General features: G+C 39.5%; 2 protein-coding genes and 1 long non-coding RNA gene across 9 annotated transcripts; 1 reads left to right on the top strand and 2 right to left on the bottom strand.

Annotated features, from left to right (window-relative positions):
• Positions 1 to 4,978: 4,978 nt before the first annotated feature.
• LOC113612762 (uncharacterized) lies at positions 4,979 to 10,597 on the bottom strand. The gene is made up of 3 exons (XR_003429953.1): positions 10,361 to 10,597; positions 9,559 to 9,650; positions 4,979 to 6,437 (listed from the first exon to the last, which is right to left on the bottom strand). It is a non-coding gene; the product is annotated as an uncharacterized LOC113612762 (long non-coding RNA).
• Positions 10,598 to 10,673: 76 nt separating this feature from the next.
• HYLS1 (HYLS1 centriolar and ciliogenesis associated) lies at positions 10,674 to 22,684 on the top strand. Of its 5 annotated transcripts, none has more exons than XM_027092888.1 (4): positions 10,674 to 10,776; positions 14,262 to 14,311; positions 19,093 to 19,210; positions 21,336 to 22,684. In XM_027092888.1, the coding sequence occupies exons 3-4, from the start codon at positions 19,197 to 19,199 to the stop codon at positions 22,261 to 22,263; spliced, it is 942 nt and encodes a 313-aa protein (XP_026948689.1). In that variant the 5' UTR covers positions 10,674 to 10,776; positions 14,262 to 14,311; positions 19,093 to 19,196; the 3' UTR covers positions 22,264 to 22,684. The 5 variants fall into 5 exon arrangements, with proteins under 5 accessions (XP_026948689.1, XP_026948692.1, XP_026948690.1 ...); XM_027092889.1 differs by having other exon boundaries at positions 10,744 to 10,850; XM_027092890.1 differs by lacking the exon at positions 10,674 to 10,776 and adding an exon at positions 10,929 to 10,947.
• PUS3 (pseudouridine synthase 3) lies at positions 16,080 to 24,691 on the bottom strand. 3 transcript variants are annotated; one of them, XM_027092887.1, is made up of 5 exons: positions 24,614 to 24,691; positions 18,155 to 18,575; positions 17,474 to 18,039; positions 16,720 to 16,910; positions 16,080 to 16,603 (listed from the first exon to the last, which is right to left on the bottom strand). In XM_027092887.1, exons 2-5 carry the CDS (start codon positions 18,527 to 18,529, stop codon positions 16,296 to 16,298), a joined length of 1,440 nt encoding a protein of 479 aa, XP_026948688.1. In that variant the 5' UTR covers positions 18,530 to 18,575; positions 24,614 to 24,691; the 3' UTR covers positions 16,080 to 16,295. The 3 variants fall into 3 exon arrangements, with proteins under 3 accessions (XP_026948688.1, XP_026948686.1, XP_026948685.1); XM_027092885.1 differs by lacking the exon at positions 24,614 to 24,691 and adding an exon at positions 23,198 to 23,550; XM_027092884.1 differs by lacking the exon at positions 24,614 to 24,691 and having other exon boundaries at positions 18,155 to 18,795.
• Positions 24,692 to 24,859: the final 168 nt, after the last annotated feature.

Genomic DNA, 24,859 nt, shown 5'->3' with positions numbered 1-24,859 from the left:
CGTGGGCTTTTCTCTAGTTGCAGCGAGCGGGGGCTACTCTTTGGTGCGGTGCGTGGGCTTCTCATTGCGGTGGCTTCTCTTGTTGCAGAGCATGGGCTCTAGCCACCTGCCTCTGTGACAGGAGCACGGCTTCAGTAGTTGTGGCTCACAGACTCTAGAGCGCAGGCTCAGTAGTTGTGGCACACGAGCTTAGTTGCCCCACGGCATGTGGGATCTTCCTGGACCAGGGTTAGAACCCATGTCCCCTGCATTGGCAGGCGGATTCTTAACCACTGTGCCACCAGGGAAGTCCCAGCCTGTTCTTGAACTTATTATAAAATAAATTATACAGAAAGTACTATCTTGAGTCTGGTTTCTATCACTCACCATAATATTGTTAAGATTCATGCATGTTTCACTTATATCAAAAGTTTATTCTTTTTTTCCCCATTGTATACATACACTACAATTTATTAGATCAATTCTCTTATTGATGGACATTGAGTTGTTTCCAGCTTTGGGCTATTGTGAATAAAGCTGCTGTGAACATTTTTATATAAGAGTTTTGATGGACATACACTCATTTCTCTTTGGTAGGTAATTAAAAGTAACATGTATGAGTCATAGGGTAGGCATATGCATAACTTTAAAAGAAATTGCCAAAGGGTTTACCAAAGTGGTGGTACCAATATATAGTCCTACCAGTACTGTATGAGAATTCCAGTTACTCTACATAATTCCCATCACCAATTATTATCAGTCATTTATTGTTTTGTTTTTTTACTTTTTGGCTGCACCTTGCAGCATGTGGGATCTTAGTTCCCTGACCAGGGATCGAACCCTCACCCCCTGAAGTGGAAGCTCAGAGTCCTAACTGCTGGACCGCCAGGGAAGTCCTATCAGTCATTTAAATTTTAACTAGTCTACTCATCATAAAATTTATCTTACACTTTACTGATAACTAATGGAATTCAGCCACTTTTTATGCTCCAGGTTAGATAATAATTCATCCATGTTTCCTTCTAATACTTTCATGGATTTAAATTAACATTTTGATTCTCCATTTGGAATTTACCCTTGTAAGAAAGTGATCCAATTTAATCTATTTCCACATGACTAGCCAATTAGTCCAACAACATTTATCTTTTATTTATTTTTTAATATATCTTTACTGGAGTAAAATTGCTTTACAATGTTCTGTTAGTTTCTGCTGAACAACATGAATCAGCTATATGCATACATATGTCCCCATATCCTCTTTCTCTTGAGCCTCCCCCCCCACCCAGGTCATCACAAAGCACCAAGCTGATCTCCCTGTGCTATGCAGCAGCTTCCCACTAGCTATCTATTTTACATTTGGTAGTGTATATATGTCAATGCTACTATCTCACTACATCCCAGCCTCCCCTTCCCCCACTGTGTCCTCAAGTCCATTCTCTACATCTACATCTTTATTCCTGCCCTACCACTAGGTTCATCAGTACCATTTTCCTAGATTATATATATATATATATATATATATATATATATGCGTTAGCATATGGTATTTGTTTTTCTCTTTCTGACTTACTTCACTCTTTATCACTGACTCTAGGTCCATCCACCTTACTACAAGTAACTCAATTTCATTCCTTTTTATGGCTGAGTAATATTCCATTCTATATATGTGCCACATCTTCTTTATCCATTCGTCTGTCAATGGACATTTAGGTTGTTTCCATATCCTGGCTATTGTAAACAGTGCTGCAATGAACATTGTGGTACATGTATCTTTTTGAATTATGGTTATCTCAGGGTACCAGAAATATTTATTTTAAAGTTAACATTTTTCTCAACTAATTTGAGATGCCTCTTTCATAATATGCTGAATTTCCATTAGCACTTAACACTAATTCTGGGTTCTCTACTTAGTTAAATTTTTCTACACATTACCTCTACCTCACAACATACACAAAAAACAAATTCAAACTGGATTGTAGGTTTAAAGTGAAAAGTATAACAATAAAACTTCTAGAAGAAAGCACAGCATGTAGTTGTAACTTTGGAATAGGCAAAAGGTTACTTAAACATCACCTGAACAGCAAAACCATTTTTAAACATTGATAAGTTAGACTTCATTGAAATTAACAATGGCGGTTCATCAAAATGTATCAGTAAGAGAGTGAAAAGACAAGTTAACGACTTGGAGAAGATATTTGCAATACTGATATCCTAAGTAGAACTTGTATACAGAACATAAAAATCTTATAGCTTTCCTAGACAAACAAAAGCTGAGACAAACAAACACTAGACCTGCCTTGCAAGAAATGCTGAAAGGAGTTATACAAGGTGAAATAAAAAGATGTTAATTAATGACATGAAGACATATGAAAATATATAACACACTGGTACAGGTAAATATACAAACTTAGAAAACTCTAATAGCATGGTTTGTTAACCACTTAACTATACTACAAAGGTCAAAGGAAAAAGCATTAAATATAATTTAGCTACTATAAGTTGCTAATAAATACACAATATAAAAAGAGTTAAATAATGACCTCAAGATATAAAAAAGATGAAGTAAAAGAGTGAAGTTTTGTAGACAATCAAAATTAAGTTGCTATCAGGTTGAACTAGACTGTTTTACCTATGAGATGTCTTATATAACACTCATGGTGGAGGGGAAATTGGAAAAAGATAGTCAAAATGTACAAACTTCCAGTTATAAGAAAGTTGCTAAGAGCTCTCATCACAAGGAGACCTTTTTTTCTTTTTATTGTATCTCTATGAGATAAAGGATGTTAACTAAACCTATTATGATGATCATTTCACAATATATATAAACCAAACCATCATGATGTACACCTTAAACTTATATAGTGATGTATGTTAATTATTTCTCAATAAAACTGGGGGGCAGGGGGAAGACTCATGGTAACCACAAAACAAAACCCTTGAGTAGAGGCACAAAAGATAAAGAAAGCGGAAACAGCAAACCACCATGGAAAACACCAATTTACAAAGGTAGGCAGAAACAACAGGAAAAAGAAACAATATAAATACCAAAAAACCAGAAAACAATTAATAAGATGGCATTAGTAAGTCCTTACATATCAATAATAACTCTAAATGTAATAGATTGAATTCACCAATCAAAAGGCACAGAGTGGCTGGAAGGATAAAACAACAAGACCAAACCATGTGCTGCCTACAAGAGACTGACTTCAGTTTTAACATATTATTGACTGGGAGATTTTTGCAGAAACGAATGCTTGTGGCTATAATATGTCTCCAGTCAAAAATGTGTTAAGGACACGTATAGGCTCAAAGTGAAGAGATGAAAAAAGGTAATCCATGCAAGAGGAAACCAAAAGAAAGCAGGGGTAGCTATACTTATATCACAAAAATTAGGCTTTAAGCCAAAAAACAGTAACAAGAGACAAAGAAGGTCAATATATAATGATAAAGGGGCCAATTCACCAAGAAGATACGATGATGATAAATATATACAAACCCAACTTCATGAAGTACATAAATGTATTAAGACAATACTAGCAGAGTAAAAGAGAAATAGACTATGATACAATAGTAGTAGGGAACTTCAGTACCCTACTTTCAGCAATAGATAGATCATACAGATAGATGATCCAGATAGATCATCTGGACACAAAACAAGTCTTAGGAAATTTTTAAAGATTGAAATGATACCAAGTATTTTTTTCTGACCACAATGGTATGAACCTAGAAATAAAGAGTAAAAGAGGAAACTGGGAAATCTACAAACATGTGGAAATTAAACACCACACTCCAGAACAAGCAATGACTCAAAAAAGAAATCAAATGAGAAATCAAATAGTATCTTGAAGCAAATAAAAATGGAATCACAACATACTAAAATTTATGGGGTACTGCAAAAGCAGTTCTAAGAGGCAAATTTATAGTGATAAATGCATATATTAAGAAAATAGAAAGATCTCAAATAAACAACCTAACTTTACACTTCAAGGAACTAGAAAAAGAAGAACTAACTAAGCCCAAAGTTAGCAGAAGCAAAGAAATCACAAAAATTGGAGTGAAAATAAATGCAATAGAGACCAAAAAGTTTTTTAAATAAACAAAACTAAGATCTGTTTTTTTTTTAAAAGATAAACAAAATTGACAAACCATTAGCTGGACTAAGAAAAAAAAAGAGATTCAAATAATAAAATCAGAAATGAAAGAGGAGACACTACAAATGATAACACAGAAATAATAAGGATCATATGAGACTACTAAGAACAATTACAGGCCAATCAGTTGGTTAACCTAGAAGAAATGGATCAATTCCTAGAAACATAAAACCTATGAAGACTGAATCAGGAAGAAATAGATAATCTGAACAGACCAATAATAAGTAAGGAGACTGATTCAGCAATCAAAAACCTCCCAACACAGAAAACTGAAGGACCAGATGGCTTCACTGGCAAATTCTACCATACATTTAAAGAAGAATTAATGCCAATCCTTCTCAAAGGCCTCCCAAAAATTAAGGAGGAAGGAACATTTCCAAATTCATTTTACAAGACCAGCACTACCCTGATACCAAAGCCAGATAAGGACACTACAAGGAAGGAAAACTAGAGACCAATATCTCTGATAAATATAGAGGCAGAAATTCTCAACAAAATATTAGCAAACTGAACTCAACAACATATTGAAAGGATTATACATTGTGACCAAATAGGATTTATCGCTGGGATGCAAGTATGGTTCAACCAATGCACATCAATAAATGTGATACACCACATTAACAGAATGAAAGATAAAAATTATATGATCATCTCAATAGATGCAGAAAAAGCATTTGACAAAATATAACATCCTTTTGTGATAAAAATCCTCAAAAAATTGGTGATAGTAGGAACATAAAACCTACAACCAAGAATATGCTTGTTCAGATTCAACGGAGAAATCACAAGCTTTACAGGCCAGCAAAAGCTAAGACAATTCAGCACCACCAGACCAGCTTTACAACACTAAAGGAACTTCTCTAGGCAGAAAAGAAAAGCCCACAACTAGAAACAAGAAAATTACAGATGGGAAAGCTTAACAGTAAAGGAAAACATATAGTAAAGGCAGGAAATCAAGAGGAGAGCATAAATGCAGGACATTGGAAATGCATGTGAAATTGAGACTATCAACTTAAAGCAGTCTTGTATACATATAGACTGCTATATCAAAACCTCCGGATAACTGCGACATTAAGGCATCAAAGGGTTTCTTTCCTCCCCAGGGTTCCCCTGTTTCTTTCTTTCAATCCTACTCTAGGTCAACCCTTGGGCCAATTATTCTCCTAGGTATCTTACTTTCTTTTTTCATTCCAAAATTAAAATTCCTTCTCACCACCTCCTAAGACTCTGAGAATTCAGGGTCCTTTTCTCTCTGAGCCTCAGGTTGAAACTACTTTCTATGAAGCCACCTAAATGCTGGCTTAACTCTGCTACTTCTCCTTGGACTGTGGGCACAGAAATTTTCCAATGTCTTCCCTTCTGCACACAAAAATCTCTACTCGGTTCTTAATTCTTTTATTTCTAAAAATGTAAACATCTGTAAGAAGTACAGCAGGTACAAAGAAACATGGTGTAAAGAAAACCTCGTTCACCATCTGGCATGTCCTGTCTAAGACTTTCATTTGTAAGAGGTGGTTCTCAGTTGGGGATGGTCTTGCCCCCACGGTTGGCATTTGGTGATATCTGGACACATTTGTGATTGTCATTATTGGGATGCTACTGCATCTGAAGTGTAGAGGCCAGGGATACTGCTCCACATCCTACAATGTGCAGAACAGTCCTCCCAAACAAAAAATTATCTAGCCCAGAATATCAACAGTGCTGAAGTTGAGAAACTCTGATTTACAACATCACCATATTTCATTCCACCTCAACTCATATAGCATCTGCCCCTCCCAGCTGGGGCATCTCACTGATTATTAGGAATTTCAGGACAGGAGTTTTGCTCCTGAGTGAAAGGAAGTAATTAAATGTTCTGACTTAATGGCAGGACATTTAATTTAAAATTTAATCCAACCACACTGAATCCCATTACACACAGAGTTTTGATAGTGGTGGCAAGTAACAGCAAATATGAGACATATACCTGCCCTCAAAGAGCTTGATCTTCTTGGGAGGAAAAGAAATACACACTTGGAGAAGTAATAAGAATAAAAAGCAAGATATGAGTATCAGTGCTTAAGACATAAATAAGAATGATTGGGAGTAACATACTTGAGTTGGCCCTTAAATAGATTTAAAATGAAAGTGTTTTAGAAATGAAAGCAATTAACATAATATCTAATGTAACTCCATTTAACAGGTGAGAAGAAAAACACAGAGAAACTAACCTGTCCAAATTATGCTGGCAAATTACTGGGAAGAGAACTCTGGTCTCCTGATTCCTGACCCTCGCTGTTTCGTTTACAACCGTTGCCTTTGTGACTGCTAAAAAAGAAGAGAGAGAGATGAGCAGAGAAGGCCCTGTATGAACAATGGCAGAAGTGTACATCATCATCATAGTTATAATAATAATCACTGCTGATATATGAATGCTTAGTAAGTAGACTGGTGAAGGGCTCACATTATGAAGTATCAGAAAGTAAGACTGGAAAGGAAATGAGCAGCTTGGGATGAAGAGATAAGATTAAACTAAACAGAATATTAACAGTCTCAGTCTAGGTATTTTAGAAGTTAAATGAGAAATAAAGGTAAGGGCTATAGGAATTTCAAAAAGGGTCAAATTCCAATGGCTGAGGGTAATCAGGCATGGCTTGGTGGGAGGGGTAAACCGGAGATGAGCTTTCAAGAGGCACAGGATTTGAAAGGAGATAAGAGGGGAACCTAGATAAGGAAGGGACCCAAAGTTAAATAAACCAAGTGGCTTTGAGGACAGTGAAGAAACAAGACTGACTACAATGGGAAGCTTGAGTAGAGGGGACCTGGGAAATGAGGCTGAAAAGGCAGGATGGGTCCAGATCATGCAGGGCCCCAAGAAGAGTGAATTTACTCTGGCAAAGAGAGACCACTGCAGGTGCTTTAGCATAATAACTTGATTAATATTTTAGGACAACTCCTCTGGCAATGACGTATAGGATGGACAGAGCCAAGAGAGATAAAAGGGAAGGCAGAGCGCTATTCTTCTCATAAGAACAGAATAAAGAATATTATAAAGACTAAAGAATACTATACAATATTTATAATGCAGTGAGTTATTATTTCATAGACACTATGCTAACGTACTTTTTCTCATTTAATTCTCACAGAAAACATACAAAGGAAGTCGAATTATCATCTCCATTTTTAAAATGAGAAAATAGAATCAAAGAGAGGCTACATAACTTGCCCAGGTCACATATCTAGGCATTGGAGGAGTCAGAATTTGAGCCCAGATAATATGACCCAGAGCCTACAGTCTTAGCTACTATGCCATATCCTTCAATATTAGTAAATGTGTCTGAAAGAATCCAAGAACAAAATAATAGGGCTGAACTAATGATTAGTGGTAAAAAAGGAACTGGAAGGAAGAGAGATGAGACTTTACAAGGGAACAAATGACAGAACTTAATGAGATATATGGAGATGAGAAAGAGTAAAAAATGATCATCTCTTGGGCTTCCCTGGTGGCGCAGTGGTTGAGAGTCCGCCTGCCGATGCAGGGGACACGGGTTCGTGCTCCGATTAGGGAAGATCCCACATGCCGCAGAGCGGCTGGGCCAGTGAGCCATGGCTGCTGAGCCTGCGCATCCGGAGGCTGTGCTCTGCAATGTGAGAGGCCACGGCAGTGAGAGGCCCGTGTACCGCAAAAAAAAAAAAAAAAAAAATCATCTCTTAAGGGGTGAGAGCACGGGGAAATGATAATACCATTCACCCTTGGAAATCACAAGGGTGAAACCAGAGGGGAAAGATGAGTAATATTTGCAAAGATGAAAAGAAATTCACGTAGAAATTCTAATATGCAGATAAGATAGATCTCAGAAACTCAGGAGAGAGTAAGGATTGAAATTACAGATTTTGAAACTATCTCACATAAAATGAATAGTGGAAACAAAAAAACTATTAAGCTCTCCAAGGGAGGGGAAAAAAAAAAGGACCAATCCTTGGGGACCAGCAACAATTGAAAGGCAGAGGAGAGAGGCAGGAGCAGAAGCAGGACAGGGTAGTCTCCCAGAGTTCAACAAATGAGAGTTTCCAGAAGAGAGCAGGCTGCCTTCTCTTTTCACTCTGTACTCTCCTGGAAGATCTCATTCTCACCTATTCCTTAAACTACCATCCACACACATGCAAATAAAAGATGACAGGTCTACACTTGAAGGAGTTTGAAAATGTCAACAAAGGGGTGAGGTAAGCAAAGATATCATAAAGGAGTGATTAACTTAAACATGAGGATATAACCAGTTGAAAGCAATGTTCGAATGCATAAAGATGCTGATGCGTTAATTAAACTAGCTAGGCCGGATCAGGGAAAGCATCTGGAAAAGGATGCATTACTACCGAAAGGTAAGGAAACCATGTTAAACTACGTCACTTAGACACAATCAGCAAAATTCAGATTATGGGAAACTTCACAGAACAACCTGGTTCCTTCAACAGGTTGTTGAACAACTGGTTCCTTCAACAAGCAAATTGCAAGGGAAAAATATGGAGGTGGAACTTGTAGAATAAGAGAAGCTTGAAAGACACGTCAACCAATCACAACATGTGAAGTGGACTGGGTCCTGGGTTAAACAAGCACAGTAGAGGAAAAAAAAAAAAAATTACGAGGCAAGCAGAAAATTAAACTGGATATTTGATGATATTAAGGAAATACATTAAATATTTTAGCTGTAATAATAATATTGTGGTTATGCTTTTTAAAAGTCCTTTATGTTTTTAGAAATCATACTGATATATTTATAGCTTTCAGATGCCTGCTATTTGCTTCAAAGAAACACAAGAGGAGTTATGTAGATAGTGATATGGGAGCAGCAAGATTGGCCAGGAGTTAATAATTGTTGGGGCTGGCATTGAGTTCACGGAGCTTCATTTTTTCCATATGTTTGAAATTTTCCTTAATATTTTTTTTAAAAGATGCAGTTTGGTTTGCAGGAATAGGATTTCCTTCCATATACTGTAGTTTAAATGGCCCTGGTTAAGTTTTCTTGACCTGAGTTCAGTGGATTTCAAGGAACCACGAGGATTATCAAATCAGATCTAGACAAAGCTGGAGGATGAAGTGGTCCACCAAAAAACAGGGATTGAGTTGAACACAAGATACCACTTGAAAGATGACGGAAGATAGATCCTTCAAGTTATTGATTAAAGGGTTTCAAAGATAAAATTTTAACATAAAGGAGAACAAGAAACTAATGGGGGTGTGTGTGTAAGGAGTTTGCTGAATGAGCAAAGCAGTAGGTAAGAAAAATGACTCTGTCCGCTCTTGTTTCTAAGACAAATTCAATGCCACTGAAAAAGACATGCAGCTACGAGATGACAAAACCTAAACGTGGGATATTTGTTCATGAGAAAAGAATGTGTGCACTAAAGTCGTGTTAAGACACTGGAGATCTAGGGGTCGGGTCATTCAAACCTTCACAAACTACTTCTGTCTTCTTCTCCTTTGTTTATTCCTTCTTCTTTCCCCCAACAAATCCAAAGTGCCTTAGAGGTAGTGCAAAGGCCCTAGGACAAAGGGGTAAGAGTAAGAGGTAATATGAAGTTTGGAGGAAAAGATTACAGATTATTTTCTCCCTCTCACTGAATCCTGAATTTAATAGTGTAAATTAAATTTGTCACCTTCCTATTTGTTGTGAGGTGGGGTACAGAACGCTCAGGACGAGGGGGACAAGTTGCTTTAGTTAGGTTGCAGGGCAGTGATGAGGACACTGCGCTGTTAAGACCTCCACCCTTTTTCTTTTCTAGGTCTCACCGCCAGCAACTCCCAAAGCACTAGACTTTTCCCCCAGGTACGTAAACAAAACAAAACAAAACAAATTTAAGGGTAAGATTATGCGAAGGGAGCAGACGGGAGCATTCCAGAGGAAAACCACAAGCGAGGCCTCGTTCACCCAAGGAAGTTGGAGTGGTGGGAGCAGTTTGACAGTCACTTTGGCAAGGGTTGGAGACACAGCAATGGGTCAAATCAGAGAGCCTCGGAAACCACGGGAAGGACTCTGCGGACGCGCGTCCGGTCTTTATACAGAACCTGCGCGTATCAGACTCCAGGGCAACCGTCAGGAGGCAAGAGGCGGGACCGGGGGAAGTGGCTCCAACCCGGCTCTGAGAGCCGCCCTCCCCGATATCTCCCAGCCCCACATCCGCCGGAGCAGGGAAGGGACGATTCCCCTGAGGTGAACGGAACGTTTAGAACACCTCTCCCCAAATCCAGCTACCTCGCTGTTAACCGAGGCTTGAGAGTCCTCGCCTCCCCTTCGGGGACACCTAAAAGCGACGCCGCCGCGGTTCCGGGTTACGCGCTGGAGCTCGGCGGGTGGCGGCCCTGGCGAATCCAAGCCCGGAGTCCCAAGCCTCCTCCCGCCCATGGGGGAGGGCCAAAAGAAAATAGGCACCAATCGGGATGTACACTTGGAAGACGTTTATCCTCTGGGCCAATAGTAAGGAGGAGGGCGGGGCCGAGGGGGCCGTACGCTCTTCGGGTTTAAATCTGGGCGGCCGGGCGGTTAACGCCAGCCTGGGTGCGTTTGCGGGTCGTGCGCCTGCGCGAGCTGTGGGACGCTAACCGAAACCTGCGGTACTAAGCTAGCGGGGCGGCGGGACTCGGTGCGGCCGATGGACGTCCGCTGGACCGGTAAGCGGGTAAAAGCTGAAAGAGATGGTGCACTGGCTCCCTAGGGCCGCCCGCCCGCCCACAGCTGTGGAGAGGTCAGGTTCTGAGTAGCGCGGCATTGGAGTTTCCCTCCCCTGGGTGCCGGTTTCCCCAGGGCGCCGTACGGAGCCTTGACGCTCCCGCCGAGCCCAGGTGTGCGGCCTGCGGAGGCACGTGTGAGCGGCGCCGTGCGTGCCCCCAGCGCGTTCGACCTCTCAAGGTCATGATGTGCACCAGCTGCCGGTCCACTGCCAGCCCGGCGCCCGCAGCGGCGAGCACCCTCGTGGTCGCCGCTCTGCGAGGTGGACGGGGCCGAGGGGCCTGTGGGCGGCGGGACCGGTGCCCGCGGGCAGCCGGCTTCCCCGGAGGCCGTGAGCGTCTGAGACGACAACCACGCCCCGGGCCAGCTGGTGCAGTCTCTGGTCTTTGTTGTCGTCGTGAAGGGAGAAAAGTCTTCTCCCCCTCTAGTTTCACCTTTTGTGAACTTCCGGATGTCACAGTGCGAGAAGCGCTTTCCCTAATGAGTTAGGATAGCGTGTAAAATTGAAGAATCCTATAGTCCTGCCCCAGAATGAAGAAAGAAAAACAACTTTTTTTTTTCTGGTTATAAAAAGTATACAATCTCAGTATTTGTAGAAATAAATCCAAGCACTGTTAAGTACATATTTAAAAAGGAAGAAAATACTCGAGATTCCATCAGCCACAGATCAAAAAAAAAAAAATCAGTGTTGATATTTGGGTTTACTTAAGATGTATTCATTATGAGTATATATTTACATGATTGGTAAATGTATTTGTTTTATATAATTGTGTATTTTGAATATAACAAAGTATATTCATTTAAAAAGCAGATTATGCCTTATTTAGTCCCTAATAGTTTAGGAATAAGTGATTTTATCCATGCCAAATGTAGATATGCATTATCATTTAAAAAAAAATCTTTATTTGGCTGCACCTGGTCTTAGTTGTGGCACGCGGGATCTTCATTGTGGCATGCGAACTCTTAGTAGCGTCCTCTGGGATCTAGTTACCCGATCAGGGCTGGAACCCAGGCCCCCTGCATTGGGTGCGCGGAGTCTTAGCCACTGAACCACTAGGGAAGTCCCTGCATTATCATTTTTAATGGGTGCATGGTATTTCTTGCTGTGGCTCTACTATACCACGTATTATTTAACCTATCCCCTAATGATGGACATTTGTTTTTCCAATTTCTTCATCAACAGAAAATAGCATGGTAGTGGTTACTTGTACATGTACATGTTTGCGTTCTTGTCCAGTTTATCTCCTTAGAATAATTTCTTGGAAACGTTTTGTGGCTTAGAAATTACGGTACATTTTAAATTCTGATTCATAATGCCAAAGTGCCCTCTAGAAAAACTGTCATCTCCCCTCCACACCCTCCTCCAACACATAGAACACAGTGTAAGAGTACTTATTTCTCCACACTCCAGCCAGCACTGGGTACTGAAAAGTCTTACCAATCTAGAAGCATAGCTTAATGTTTTTATTTGCATTATTAATGAGGTGAAACATCTTTTTCTATGTTTATTAGTCATTATTTCTTCAGTAAATCACCTGTCTTTTTCCTATTCTGCTGGTGTTTGTACCTTTTAATAGCTTTCTAATAGGAATTTGAATTAGTGATTTTGAACCTGTTACAGTATTTCCACTAGTTTGCTGTCTCTTTGGATTATGGTTGTCTTTTTTAGGGTGTTTTGTTTTCTTTTGTTCTAATACTTTTGTTCTTGAAGCTGCATGCTTTCCTTCCGAGAGGTAGAGAAATTTGTTCTAAATCTGCAATAGCCTCCCAGGAAAGTTTAGAATCTGACTAGTGATCCAGCCCTGCTATTCCAATTTAAAATCCTTCCCCTCCACCCTCAAGATCCTTTCACTTGCAACTAGGTAAACATGGGACACTGAATTGCTTAAGATTTTGACCAGAAGGTACTGTTGGGTATTTTGGTCAATATCATCTGTATTTATCTACAAAATACAAGCTGTGCTAGCTTCTATGTGAAAGTTTCCCCCTAAGTAAGGAGAAAGGATTATCAGGTCTTTATATTAAAAAGAGAAAAAACTGACAGCTACTTGTGGACCTTATTAAATTTTATATTTTATTATTTGCAAGCACCTATCTTCTTCATACATTCGAGAAAGAAAAAGTGTGCAATAATTTAACTGCAAAGAAAACATGTTAATCATAGTATAGTATACTACACATGCCATAAAAAAAAAAATCTCTTTGGGCCTTAGTATTGGAATTCTTCCAGCCCATTCCAGCCCAGAGTCCTGTTACATTTCTGTCCCTACTTTCCTCTGTTCTGTATTTATCTTTTTAATAGGTAGTTTTGTATTGCATGAACATTGAAATGAATGGTGTAATACTTCTCACAAAGCACCATTTAATTTATATATATAATATATATACTTATATATTACATATATAATATATATAAAAACATATATATATAAAATCTCATTTAAACTTCACAACCTGTTGAAATAATTCCTTCCATTTTTCCAGTGAAGAAAGAAAAAGCTAAGCCCTACTTTACTCCTCATATTCATTTAGTCCCTACCATCGGTCTGACTCTGGAATTTATACAACGTATTATACAATACAGATAAATGAAGTCATTCTTCAAAGTTACATTTTGGGACTTCTGATTTGCTTCATCTATGATGATTGTTCTGAGTTTTTCTGTGGTAACTACCAAAAGTAATGTCATTAGATCCTTATTCTTCTAGATTTGATAATATAACCTAGTTAACCTTGAAAGGATTTCATTTAAGATCAAAGACCCTGGACTTCCCTGGTGGCGCAGTGGTTAAGGACATGGGTTCGATCCCTGGTCTAGGAAGATCCTGCATGCCGCGGAGCAGCTAAGCCCGTGTGCCACAACTACTGAGCCCGCAAGCCACAGCTACTGGGCCCGCGCACCTAGGGCCCGTGCTCCACAACAAGAGAAGCCACCACAGTAAGAAGCACACGCACTGCAACGAAGAGTAGCTCCCACTTGCTGCAGCTAGAGAAAGCCTGCATGCAGCAACGAAGACCCGATGCAGCCAAAAATAAATAAAATTTAAAAAAAAAGATCAAAGACCCTGATCCTCTCTTTTGCTTCTATAGAATCTGCTAAGCATGGATGTGTTTTTTTGGGGGTTTTTTTGTTGTTGCGGTACGCGGGCCTCTCACTGTTGGGGCCTCTCCCGTTGCGGAGCACAGGCTCCGGACGCGCAGGCTCAGCAGCCATGGCTCACGGGCCCAGCCGCTCCACGGCATGTGGGAATCTTCCCGGACCGGGGCACGAACCCGTGTCCCCTGCATCGGCAGGCGGACTCTCAACCACTGCACCACCAGGGAAGCCCTAAGCATGGCATTTTAGTTAGTGCTTTTTGTCCCATGTATCATTTCTTTATAGTTGACTTTTTTTTTGAGTGATTCCCTAAACTCTGTTCTTTTCTAGGTTTTCCTTTGACTTGAAAACTAATGCCAGTGAAAGTACATTGAAATAAGGTAGGAACCTGAAAAAAATAAAATGCTTTGGTTTGTCTTTACATGTTTAAGTGGGGATATTTTGCTATGCTCAGTGATTACGCTATCTTTACATCAAAATTAAAGGAGAAAGCAGTCATATTTTAAGGACATTTAGGGTATTATGAAATGTTGGCAGATCAATCCCAAAAACCGATGACGTGATTCAAACTCCAGAAGACCTGGATCGTACAATTGGCAATTTAGAAAAAATCTTACTTTGTCCAGCTATTTCCCCATCTCTAAAATGGGGCTCTTTTCTGGTTCCTACTCTGCTAGAATGTAAAAGCTATTGTGTCTTCTTGCTCTTCAAAACTACAGGGTCACTTCACTTCCTTATACTATTTTATTTCCTAAACTTGGAACTCTTTCAGTGAAGTCTTCTTTCTGCGGCCCATCCACTACTGAGCATCAGTGTACTATTTCTATGTTAGTATTGTTTCTAATTGTCCCATCTATTATTATATTTTACCTAGCAGCTTGGGGGTATAAATCATATTTGTATACCTGGAATTTTGAATATAGGTAGGAACAAACTAATTATTTGTTGGCAGGTAAATAAAACTTTGGATCTCATATAGTATATAGTATTATATCATAAATGTGGACTAGCAATACACTCTGCTGTGATGAAAATTGTTACTATTGAGCAGAAGGTCTGAGTTCATTTACTTTGATGTTTATTGTTTTAATTGCTATAAAGGATAATGTATTATTTAAGAGAACTTTAAACTCTTCTGAATGAATATTGGTGTTTATAAGTCACATTTTGAGGGTTACTTATCAACTTTGAGAACAAGCAAAGCCCCACCTCATTTTCCTGTCCTAGTGTGTGTCTCCAGAATGTGCTTCAATCTGTAACGTAGGAGTTATCCTGAAAGGTCCCTGCTTTGAGCCTCACACTCACTCAACCACGAAGTCCTGTTGCTTCTCCTTTCTTAATCTCAAATTCACCTACTTGTCTCCGTTCCCCTTTCTGCAAATCTAGTCTAGGCCGTCATCATCTATTTCCTTGATTGCTCCAACAGCCTCTTAATTGGTCCCACTGTCTTGCCCTCTTGCAATGCACAGTAAACCCAGAGCAATATTTTTCCTACACAATTCTGGCTCTTAATTTTTTTTTCCAGTGGCCTCTCGAGATAAAATTTAAACTTTTTTAGGAAGGCCTACAAGGCTCTAAAACATGACCCTTGCTTACCTTTCCTAACTGTGCTATTGTTACTCTGAAGCCGTACTACTGTATTCACAGTTATCTGAATGCAAATGCTGTAACCTTTAACCTTTCATACAGCTGCATCGTCTGCCTTAAACACAATTAAAGCTCTGCTACTTTATCCCCACTTTAATTGACTCCCACTTGTTCTGCAAGATTTAGCTTGCATGTCTCCTCTTTATAAGAGCTTTCCTTAAACCACTAGGCCAGGGATTGGTAAACTGCATGGCCTGTTTTTATATGGCCCGTGGGCTAAGAGTTTTCTCTGCATGTGTAAAATGTTAAAAAGCACTATGCAACAGAGACAATTTGTGGCTCACACAGCACTAGACTGATAAGCTTCATAAGAGATGCTGTGCCTTACCCACGTGGGTCATTTTCAGGTATCTTGCCTGGCACTAAACCAGTTAATCAAATATATAACTTACTAAAGTTTGTATTTTTAATTTTTGACACTTGGGCAAGCTCTTTATGAGAATTGAGATGAGTAGTAAATATCTCATTTGTTTTTAAAAAGGACAGCACAACAAATCAGACACTTGCAGGATCTGGCTTTAATGAATTTGAACAAAAGGCACAGGTCTCCAGGTGTATGTAAATATATGTCCATTTTAAAATTACTTTTTGCTTCTTCCATCTATAATTCTCTTGGACAGGAATGAAAGAATGTTTAAATTCTTTCTTATTCAAGCAAGAACTTCTTTAGCCTAATGCTGTTTTGTTGCCTCCTAGATCTTGGTGAGTTCTCTATGGTTAAATGATGCTTTTAATTTCTGTATCAACACAAACTCTCTTTGTTGGTTTCTCCAAAATAGTATTTTCTTCTAGTGTGTCATTACAGTCCCTTTTGGCTTTTGTTTCTTCGTCATGGAATAAATGTGGGTGCTCAATGCGTCCCCTACGTACAAAATGCTGGATCCGGGATTCTAATCCTTGGCATTTCGGACGATCCATTAGGGGCTTATAAGTGCGCATTTTCACCCCTTCTACAAAGGCACTGGTCTGCTTTATGATAGAGGGCTGAACATTTCTCCATTCTATCACTCCATCCATCTTTGGTCCTATAATGTATACAATCAAGCATTACATGGATACTTTACCACAAGAGAATCACCTCCAAACTTTATGTGAATCTCCCTCCCCCATAACCCTGTATAACTTTGGTTCCCTGTCATACCTGTCCTACAGGGTACCGCAACAGAGTCCAGTCCTTGTAGCATACTATACAACATCTGGGTTTTAACAGCATGATTAGCCCATAGCTGCTGAAGGTGGGTAACATTGAACTCCTGAACTTCCCGGTCGTAGATCCACTTAATATTTTCAAACTTACAGTCATACAAGACTAAAGGAAATTCTACAGCCATACTAGAGAGAAAGAGAGAAAAAACAGAGTATGAGAATACACAGCAGCCATCCAACAATTCTTAAAAAACAGGATTAGTTGGGTTAAAAGGAGGGGGAAAACTTTGTCAATATTGAGTATCTAATAGTTAAGAAAATAAAACACCATCCCTAACCTTGAACAACTTTATAATTAAAAAAAGAAAAAGGCAGCAAACCATGGATCAACTAGTTAGGCCTGGTCTACATTAAATTTCAGTGGTAACAAGTCACCTAGAAGTGAGCTGACTCGGCCCCACCATAATGCTATAAAATTATTTAAGGGGCCTGGTCCAAACACCGGTTTCTTACTAAAGGGATAGAACAGTAACAGAAGAAAATTAAACGATACCACTCCCTGCTACATGTTCATAACATTCTACAAGTTAAGAGTAAATGCTTCATGAAGGCAGAATCAGAGACTTAGTTATTTAGACAATGGTGGGGAGAGGAAGAATATTTTAAAATATATTCTTACATATCTCAGGGCAATAGCTGTTCTATTTTGGGGGTCTGGGTGTTTCCTTGTTTCATTTTTTTAAACTTACCTGTATTGAGGCTTCTGGGGATTTTTCTCTATGTTCAGCAGCTCATCAATAACCTCTGGCTTCTCCATTCCTTGGCCAATAAGAAAAAGGATAGCCATCATACAGCGGACTTGATGGTAAAGGAATGCCTGGCCAATCACTTCAAACTGACATAACTGAAAGGGTTCTTGCCATCTCTCCTCAGCCAGGCTCTGGCCTACTAGCTGCACTTGAGCAGACAGAATAGTCCTCTGAAAATTAATCACCCCGTTGGCTACATCCATTTTACATAAGTTCCTAAAATCATGTGTGCCAACGTACTTCTGAGCTGCATTGTTCATGGTTACAATGTCTAAGTCAGCACAAGGGAAGAAATAGCGGTAGGTCCTCTCAAGACAGCTGAACCTAGCACTGAAGCTAGGTTCTACGGGAGCCCAGGCCAGTACACGGATGTCTGGAGGGAGCACCCGATTGAGAATGTGGGTATAACGGATCTCTATAGCCGCATCGTTGACTTCATCTTTTAAATTAAAATCCTCTGAATCCTTGCCCTTTGGAAAGTGAGAACGTAGGTCAAGAGAAATCACCTGTGGAATTAGAGAAAGATATTGTTTTACAGATACAAATAATCTGAATCCTCAGTATGTACACCTAGAATATATTGGTATTGCTCGCTTTGTGGAACAGTACAATGGCCCTTACCTGTCCAAAGGCACTAACTCCTTTGTCTGTTCGCCCACACCGGTGATAGTTGGATGTCTGTCTGTTTTCTACTAGTCGAGTCTTGGTTAGAGCCTCAAACAGTTTCTCTTCTATTGTATTGTTTGTGTTTTCCTGACTGGCAAAGCCCTGATATCCCCAGCCCAGATAGGCTATCTTTAGGGCTACATGTCTTCGACCGTGAGCGCTGAAATCAAATGCACGCTTAGCTTTTACAGCTCCTGAAGAATTTTCTCTAACGTTTGAGTCCTTGTTGTTGGCCTGTTCTTTTTTAAGTCTCTGTACCTCCTGCTCCAGTTCTTGCACTCTTTTTAGGAGTTTCTCAGTCTGGATTCTTTCTATGTCATTTTCAGCCATGATAAGACAACCTCAGGGGTAAACAAATCATAGAGATCCACCCTATCTGAAAAGAGAGTAAAGAGGTACAATTTTAGTGCTGATTGCTTTGGTGATGTCACTATCATTCCATTATGTTCAAATAGTATCTAAGATTTAATTTGATGCCTAAAGGATATGGACTTTTGATTCTGCCCAGGGATATAAGCATTAGCTTTATTATGGGTTGATCATCCAGCTATCATTCTTTTCCATCCTGTCTGGCCAATTCACAGTGGGAACGGGAAAGCAGCATCAAAAAAGTATTCAGCTAGCATTGTTAAGAGTAGTCAGAATTTACGGAATATGTAGATTTCATTTCTGTCTTCTTCATGAGCTGAGATGACTGAGGACGGATGTTATTGATATTTTTTTTCCCTAAAACATTTCCTTTTGACTTCTCATTATATTTGTCCCATCTTTCCAATCATAAGATCTGTTTATATGCAATATTTATGTCTACTCCAAGTTTCTATTGCTTTCCAATATTTCAGATAAAATTAGTGGCTTGTATGTTCTATCTAATACTCAGTTCCGTCTTGAAGGTGGTACAATAAGAGCTGGCTTGATGGAAGAAACTTGTCAGTGATTGTACTTCATATTGGAAGTAGAATCTGGAGTCAAGATTTTCCTACTTTAAGCAGTTTTGATGGCAGAAAGAAGGTAATTAAGCATCAAGATCTTTAAGTCAAATTTAATGCATGTCCTGATAAAAGATTTCTGTACCTCTAGCAGTTAAGTCACTCTAGATAATATAATTTAGATATCAGTGTTGAAATTCCTGGCATATTGCAATAATCTGAGGACAACTGTACTATATCTATAATACTGGGACAGTACTAGACAATCTTTGACTGATGGTTACTTTAGTTAAAGAATATCATCTCCACATCTGTTCTAAGGCTGACTAGGTTATCTAAGTCTAGGTAGCTCATTTAGGTTTTTGCTCTTTGAGTTTCTGTATCTATGATGGATGAAAAGTTTAAATGTAAAAAATGAAACTATAAAAGTACTAGAAGAAAACATGAGATAACTTTCTTATAATCTTGTTGAAGTAGGAAAGGGATTTATAAGTAAGGCACTGTAGAAACCCAGAAACTGTAGAAAACCATAAAAATGTGACTACCTAAAAATATGTTTCTACCAGCAAAAAGTCAGAAGGTAAATAACAAACTGGCAAGAAAAATGTAAAGGTGGTATGTATTCCATGAATATATAAATCAGTTTTAATATAAAGATCAAAAAGAAAAAAATCCAACAACCTGAGAGGCAAATGAAAACAAGCATTTCATACAAAAGGGAGAAAAAGCTTGTAAATGTATGAAAAGATGCTCAAATTTACTCAATTTAAATAAATGCCAATTTATATGAGAAGTATTTTCTTTACCAAACTGACTGCAAAGAGGAGAGGGTTTGATAATATACCACCTTGGAGAGGAAGGAGAAGCAAGATCTGGAATACACACTCAGTACAACTTCTTCAGAGGGCATCTAGCAACAGCTATCAAAATTGAGCACATACATACCTTTTGACCCACCTATTCCATTTCTAGAAATTTAATGTACACATATGCTTGCACAAGTATGTAAAAACTTACAAGATATTTGTTGTAACATTCGTTTTTAAGAACAAAAGACTAAGTCTAAAATCAGTCAGGGACAGGATGAATAAATTATGGTACATCCATACACTGGAATTCCATGTACCTTTAAACAAAATGAAGTATGTCTACATGTACTGAAACAGCTGGATCACCAAGACTATCTTTAAGGTTTAGAAGAGTTGTATAATATGTTCCTTTATGGTATAAACGTGCATATGAATATGGAAAATTACTGGAGAAATTATAAGAAGCTGCCTTTGAGAGTGAAACTTGGTTTGGGTGGTGTGAGGTGGGGAGTCCTTGCTTTAAACTACATGTATATGTATTAGTTTTTCAGCTTAAGAAGAAAAATAGTAGAGACACAGGAAATACTGGGCAGTAGATACCTATTCTAGATCCAGTCAGGAAACTGGCATTGGGTATTTGACTGGTTGGTTTGGGTACTAAAAGTTAATTCAGTGACAGGCTGTTGGGATGAACATAGTTAGCTTGGCAGCTGAAGCCGTGTTATTTCTTAAGCATAAGGAGTGTATGCATTTATATTACTGCTTTTGTGATGGTTTTTTGAATTAAATCACTCTCATGGTTAAAAGCAAGGACTCTGAATCCAGACTGCCTGAGTTAAAATTCCAGCTCCACCACTTACTAGCTGTGTAACCTTGGGCTGTTTGATCTCTCAATGCCTCATGTTACTCATCTGTGAAAAGGGGATACTAAGAGTACCTATCCCACAATTGTGAGGATTACGCGAATTTAATAAATGTGAAGCACGAAAAACAGTGCTGGGTACATAAAGTGTCCCTCTAAGTACAAGTTACATAATGTACATTAAGTATTGTGCCCCGTATCATTAGTTTCTTGAGCTTTTCTCATGCCTGAACTCACCTATCCTAGGAGCTACTAAAGATGGCAAGACTACCAGGCAGTAAAAGTGGGAGTGAATAAGAAGAGAGTGGAAACGAAAGCGGTCAATAAACTCTCGAGTTGGGTTAATGTCCCTCCAAAGTGCTCCCATACTGCCTGTACTAATCTGTATTTTACTATATACTTAACTGTTCTACTTATGACTGCCTTAGCCATTCTTTCTGCATTTCACTGCTATAAAATAGTACACAAGAAGGGAATGAACGATTTTTGGGCTGGAAATTTATTACTGGAAAACTGATTGGTGTTTTCTCTTGCAGAAGGTCCTACAGTGTAGGGGAAGCAGTGGAGGAACTTGTGGGACCTGATGGACAAAAATGGGCCAATATGGATCCAGAAGAACGAATGTTAGCAGCTGCTACAGCTTTTACCCATATCTGTGCAGGGCAGGGTGAGGGAGATGTCAGGAGAGCAGCCCAGTCCATCCCATATGATCCCTACAGTAAAGCCTCAGTAACCCCAGGAAAGCGACATGCTCTTCCCGTGCAATTGCATTACCCACATACAGAAAGCAATGCCTCTTCAGAAGCAGTCTCAGAGGCCTCCCAAAGACTCCGAAAGCCCGTGATGAAGAGAAAGGTGCTGCGTCGAAAGCCAGGTGGGGAAGTATTAGTGACGGATGAGTCGATCATCAGTGAATCGGAGTCTGGTACAGAAAGTGACATGGATGTCTGGGACTTAAGACAAAGGCTGATGAATCTGCAGTTCCAGGATGACAGGGAATCTCCAGTTGATATTTCACAAAAATTTAGTCTACCACGTGAATACCAAGGAATTTCTCAAGATCAGCTCATCTGCTGTCTACGAAGAGAAGAAATGGGCCCTCCAGCCTTTGAACAAGACCTGATCGTTGCCAGCCGACCCAAGTCCTTTATTCTCCCAAGGCTGGACCTGTTGAGCCGAAACCGGGGCAAGGTAGACCGGGTAGCCCGCTACTTTGAGTATAAACGAGACTGGGACTCGATGCGGTTACCTGGTGAAGATCACAGGAAGGAATTACGCTGGGGTGTCCGAGAACAGATGCTTTGTCGTGCAGAACACCAACCCAAGCCTCAGCACATATATGTTCCAAACAATTACCTAGTACCAACTGAGAAGAAACGATCTGCCCTTCGTTGGGGTGTTCGTTGTGACCTTGCAAATGGTGTGATGCCCAAGAAGCCTCCCTTCCCACTTTCTCCTTCTTAAGTCCTTTTTTTTTTTTTTTTTAACCTGTCTCTCCTTTCACAGCATTGTTTGGGATAACCTGGTTCTTAACCTCTCTCCTTTTACTTAAATAGAAACAACTAACTCAAAAGACCATGGAACACAGAGTAAGGACTTCACCCATCACTGGTCTTTCCTAGGTGTATGTCACGTTGGTATCGGATACCACTTAACTTCCAAATTACCACTCATATCTAGCAATTGAAAGAGGAATCATGCCAGAAAAAGAAAAACAGACCTGGTCTTTCTGTTTTGTCAGAGTAGTAAGCAAAGCCAGCACTATTTCTGTTTTATAAACTTGTTACCTTTGGCTAGTGTGAGTTGCTGTTTTTATGAGTGTGTTTTTAAAGTTGCTGGGCAGTAAGCAACTGCCCAAAATTAAAGAATTTTGGAAATTTGTGAATTTGACCTTATTTTTACTTAAATACTTCCCAAAGATGATCTCAAACCTAGGTTATGATTCTGCTTCCAATCATACTCCCCATCGTACTCTCACTACCTAAATAATGAGAGCCAAAGGGAATGAACAAAAACCTGCCCTTTACACACAATCCTAAAGGAGGAAAGGTAACAGTGTAGATAACCTTAGTTACTAAAGGAATATAGTAAATCCAGCTGTTTTAATAATTTTTAACAGATGCTCAATAACAGCACTGTGTGACATGCAAGATTCTAACCCAAGTTTTGTTTCAGAATTATTTCAGCAATATATTGCCCTCCATTTGTTACTTATAGAATGCCATAGTTTTTATAATTTGCCACTAAGATTTTCTTAGAAATTATGCCTGTCACTTGAAGGCTATTCCCACTCTGCAACAGAACTTCAAACTCCTAGCAGCTGGAACCAGATAGAGAGATAATAACCAAAATTAATCTGGTCTATTAGAGTACAGACCAAATCACTAATTTAGCTCACCTGAACTTGGATCTATTTGTTCCTGATGCTTCTGGTCCAAAAACACCTAAAATCTGGAGGTTGTCAGTTTTAGCATTTAAGCCAGAAGAGCGACAGCAGAAATAGCTTGCTTGTTCTAGGAAAACACAGCTGTGTAACAAAAATGAATGACCTTGACCATTACTATCTGCTAAAATACATTTTCTCCGTAATATTTAAGCGACATCATTCACTCACCCAGTTCCATTGTTAGGCATTCATCAGGGAAAGTAAGAATCAGTGACTCAAAGATATATGTAGGATACATTCACTGCAAATACGTAAAAACTGCAAACTACCCAACAACAGTGAATAATTAAACGTTAGACTATTAGTCACTGGAAATCTATGGTAAGCTAATAGAAAAATGCAAATTAGGTCAAACAAGTTGCAAACTGTACCGTACAATCTCAGTCATACTGCACACGCAAGGCACAAGGAAAGATCAACACACCTAACTCTAGGTGGTGGGATTAAAGGTAGTTTTTATTTAAACCTCTCTTTTTTAAAAGTTAAAAGCCACATGGCACTTTTTATATACAAATTACAGCAAAACAATGGTTTACATCTTCATATCTCAAAGCCCAATATTACCGGATCAAAAAATTTCCGAAGTGATTATCTAGTTCAACCCCTTATATAACCGAAAAACTAGTCCAAAGGAGTTAAGCGAGTAATAAGACATTTTGGGGAAAAGAGGACTCCTGACGGGTGAAGCACAGTGGTTTCCAAACAGTCATGTAATACCTGGAGGGGGGGCCACCAAATTACCACAAAGGAATTTCGTGCGTGCGCTAAGCATTGACTGTAAACATTAAAACAGCCGTCGCTAGACTTTCAATGTGTTTTTTGAGGTTAAAAAGGTTTAGTCTCGAAAATATTTGTAACCATTGGAAGTAGTAGAAAGAGCATTCCCATGATAAACTTTTAAACCAAAGAAGGAAGCAGGGGTAATAGCCAAAGGATTAGGAAACACGCACTATGATCACTAATACTGGAAAGTAATCCCCCAAACAATTTGAAAATCGTTGCCACGCCTGCCCACCCCACATACTACTGGGATCCCGACCTCTACTAATATTTCTTTTTATGAGCAAACAAAATTCTAACTGAGGAAGAAGAGATTACACTCCGCAGTCCCAGGGCCCTCAAGGAATCGAATTAAAGAAGCTCCTACTGCTGCACGTTTCTGACAAGTGCTCCAAGAAGCACCAGACACAAAAACACGGTCTTTAGCGAGTTCCCATTTCCATGCTCTAAAGAGCGCTTTCCTGAAAAGATCAAGGTATGGGAACAGGGGCTTAGAGGGAAAGAGAGAAACGTCCATCTGTTTGTCCATCTGTCCGTTCCCCTTGGAAGAACCCAGAAAATAACCCACCCCAAAACCCCCACATTTACCTTCCGGTCGTCGGCCACGCAGCTTTTCTCGAGACAGGAAGCTGTCCCTTTGCGTTTTCTACGCGCGCGTCCGGGGCCTCATGGGAAATGTAGTACATCTTCATGGGAAATGTAGTTCTAAGAGCCGGGAGTGCAGGCTTGACGCTGAAATCTGCCTAATGTTTTCTAATCTAGTCACCAATTGTCCACCTCCAACAAAACAGAATCTGGGTCCTGCGGTAGGAGAAGAAGAAAAGGATAATTTCT

Source organism: Aethalodelphis obliquidens, unplaced genomic scaffold (assembly GCF_003676395.1).
Source record: "Aethalodelphis obliquidens isolate GAN/ISIS:26980383/991018 unplaced genomic scaffold, ASM367639v1 scaffold82, whole genome shotgun sequence".
In the NCBI taxonomy this organism is placed as follows: Eukaryota; Metazoa; Chordata; class Mammalia; order Artiodactyla; family Delphinidae; genus Aethalodelphis; species Aethalodelphis obliquidens.
The sequence above is the reverse complement of the archived record's forward strand: the minus strand, read 5'-3'. Positions and strand labels throughout refer to the sequence as shown.

Bases quoted from the DNA above. Each gene is read 5' to 3' on its own strand.
- PUS3 (XM_027092887.1), bottom strand. From the start codon at position 18,529: ATGGCTGAAAATGACATAGAAAGAATCCAGACTGAGAAACTCCTAAAA. The intron at 16,911-17,473 runs GTAAGTTTAAAA...CTTTCTCTCTAG, and splicing joins CCCCAGAAGCCTCAATACAG to TATGGCTGTAGAATTTCCTT. The intron at 16,604-16,719 runs GTATGACAGGGA...TATACATTATAG, and splicing joins TGCGGTACCCTGTAGGACAG to GACCAAAGATGGATGGAGTG.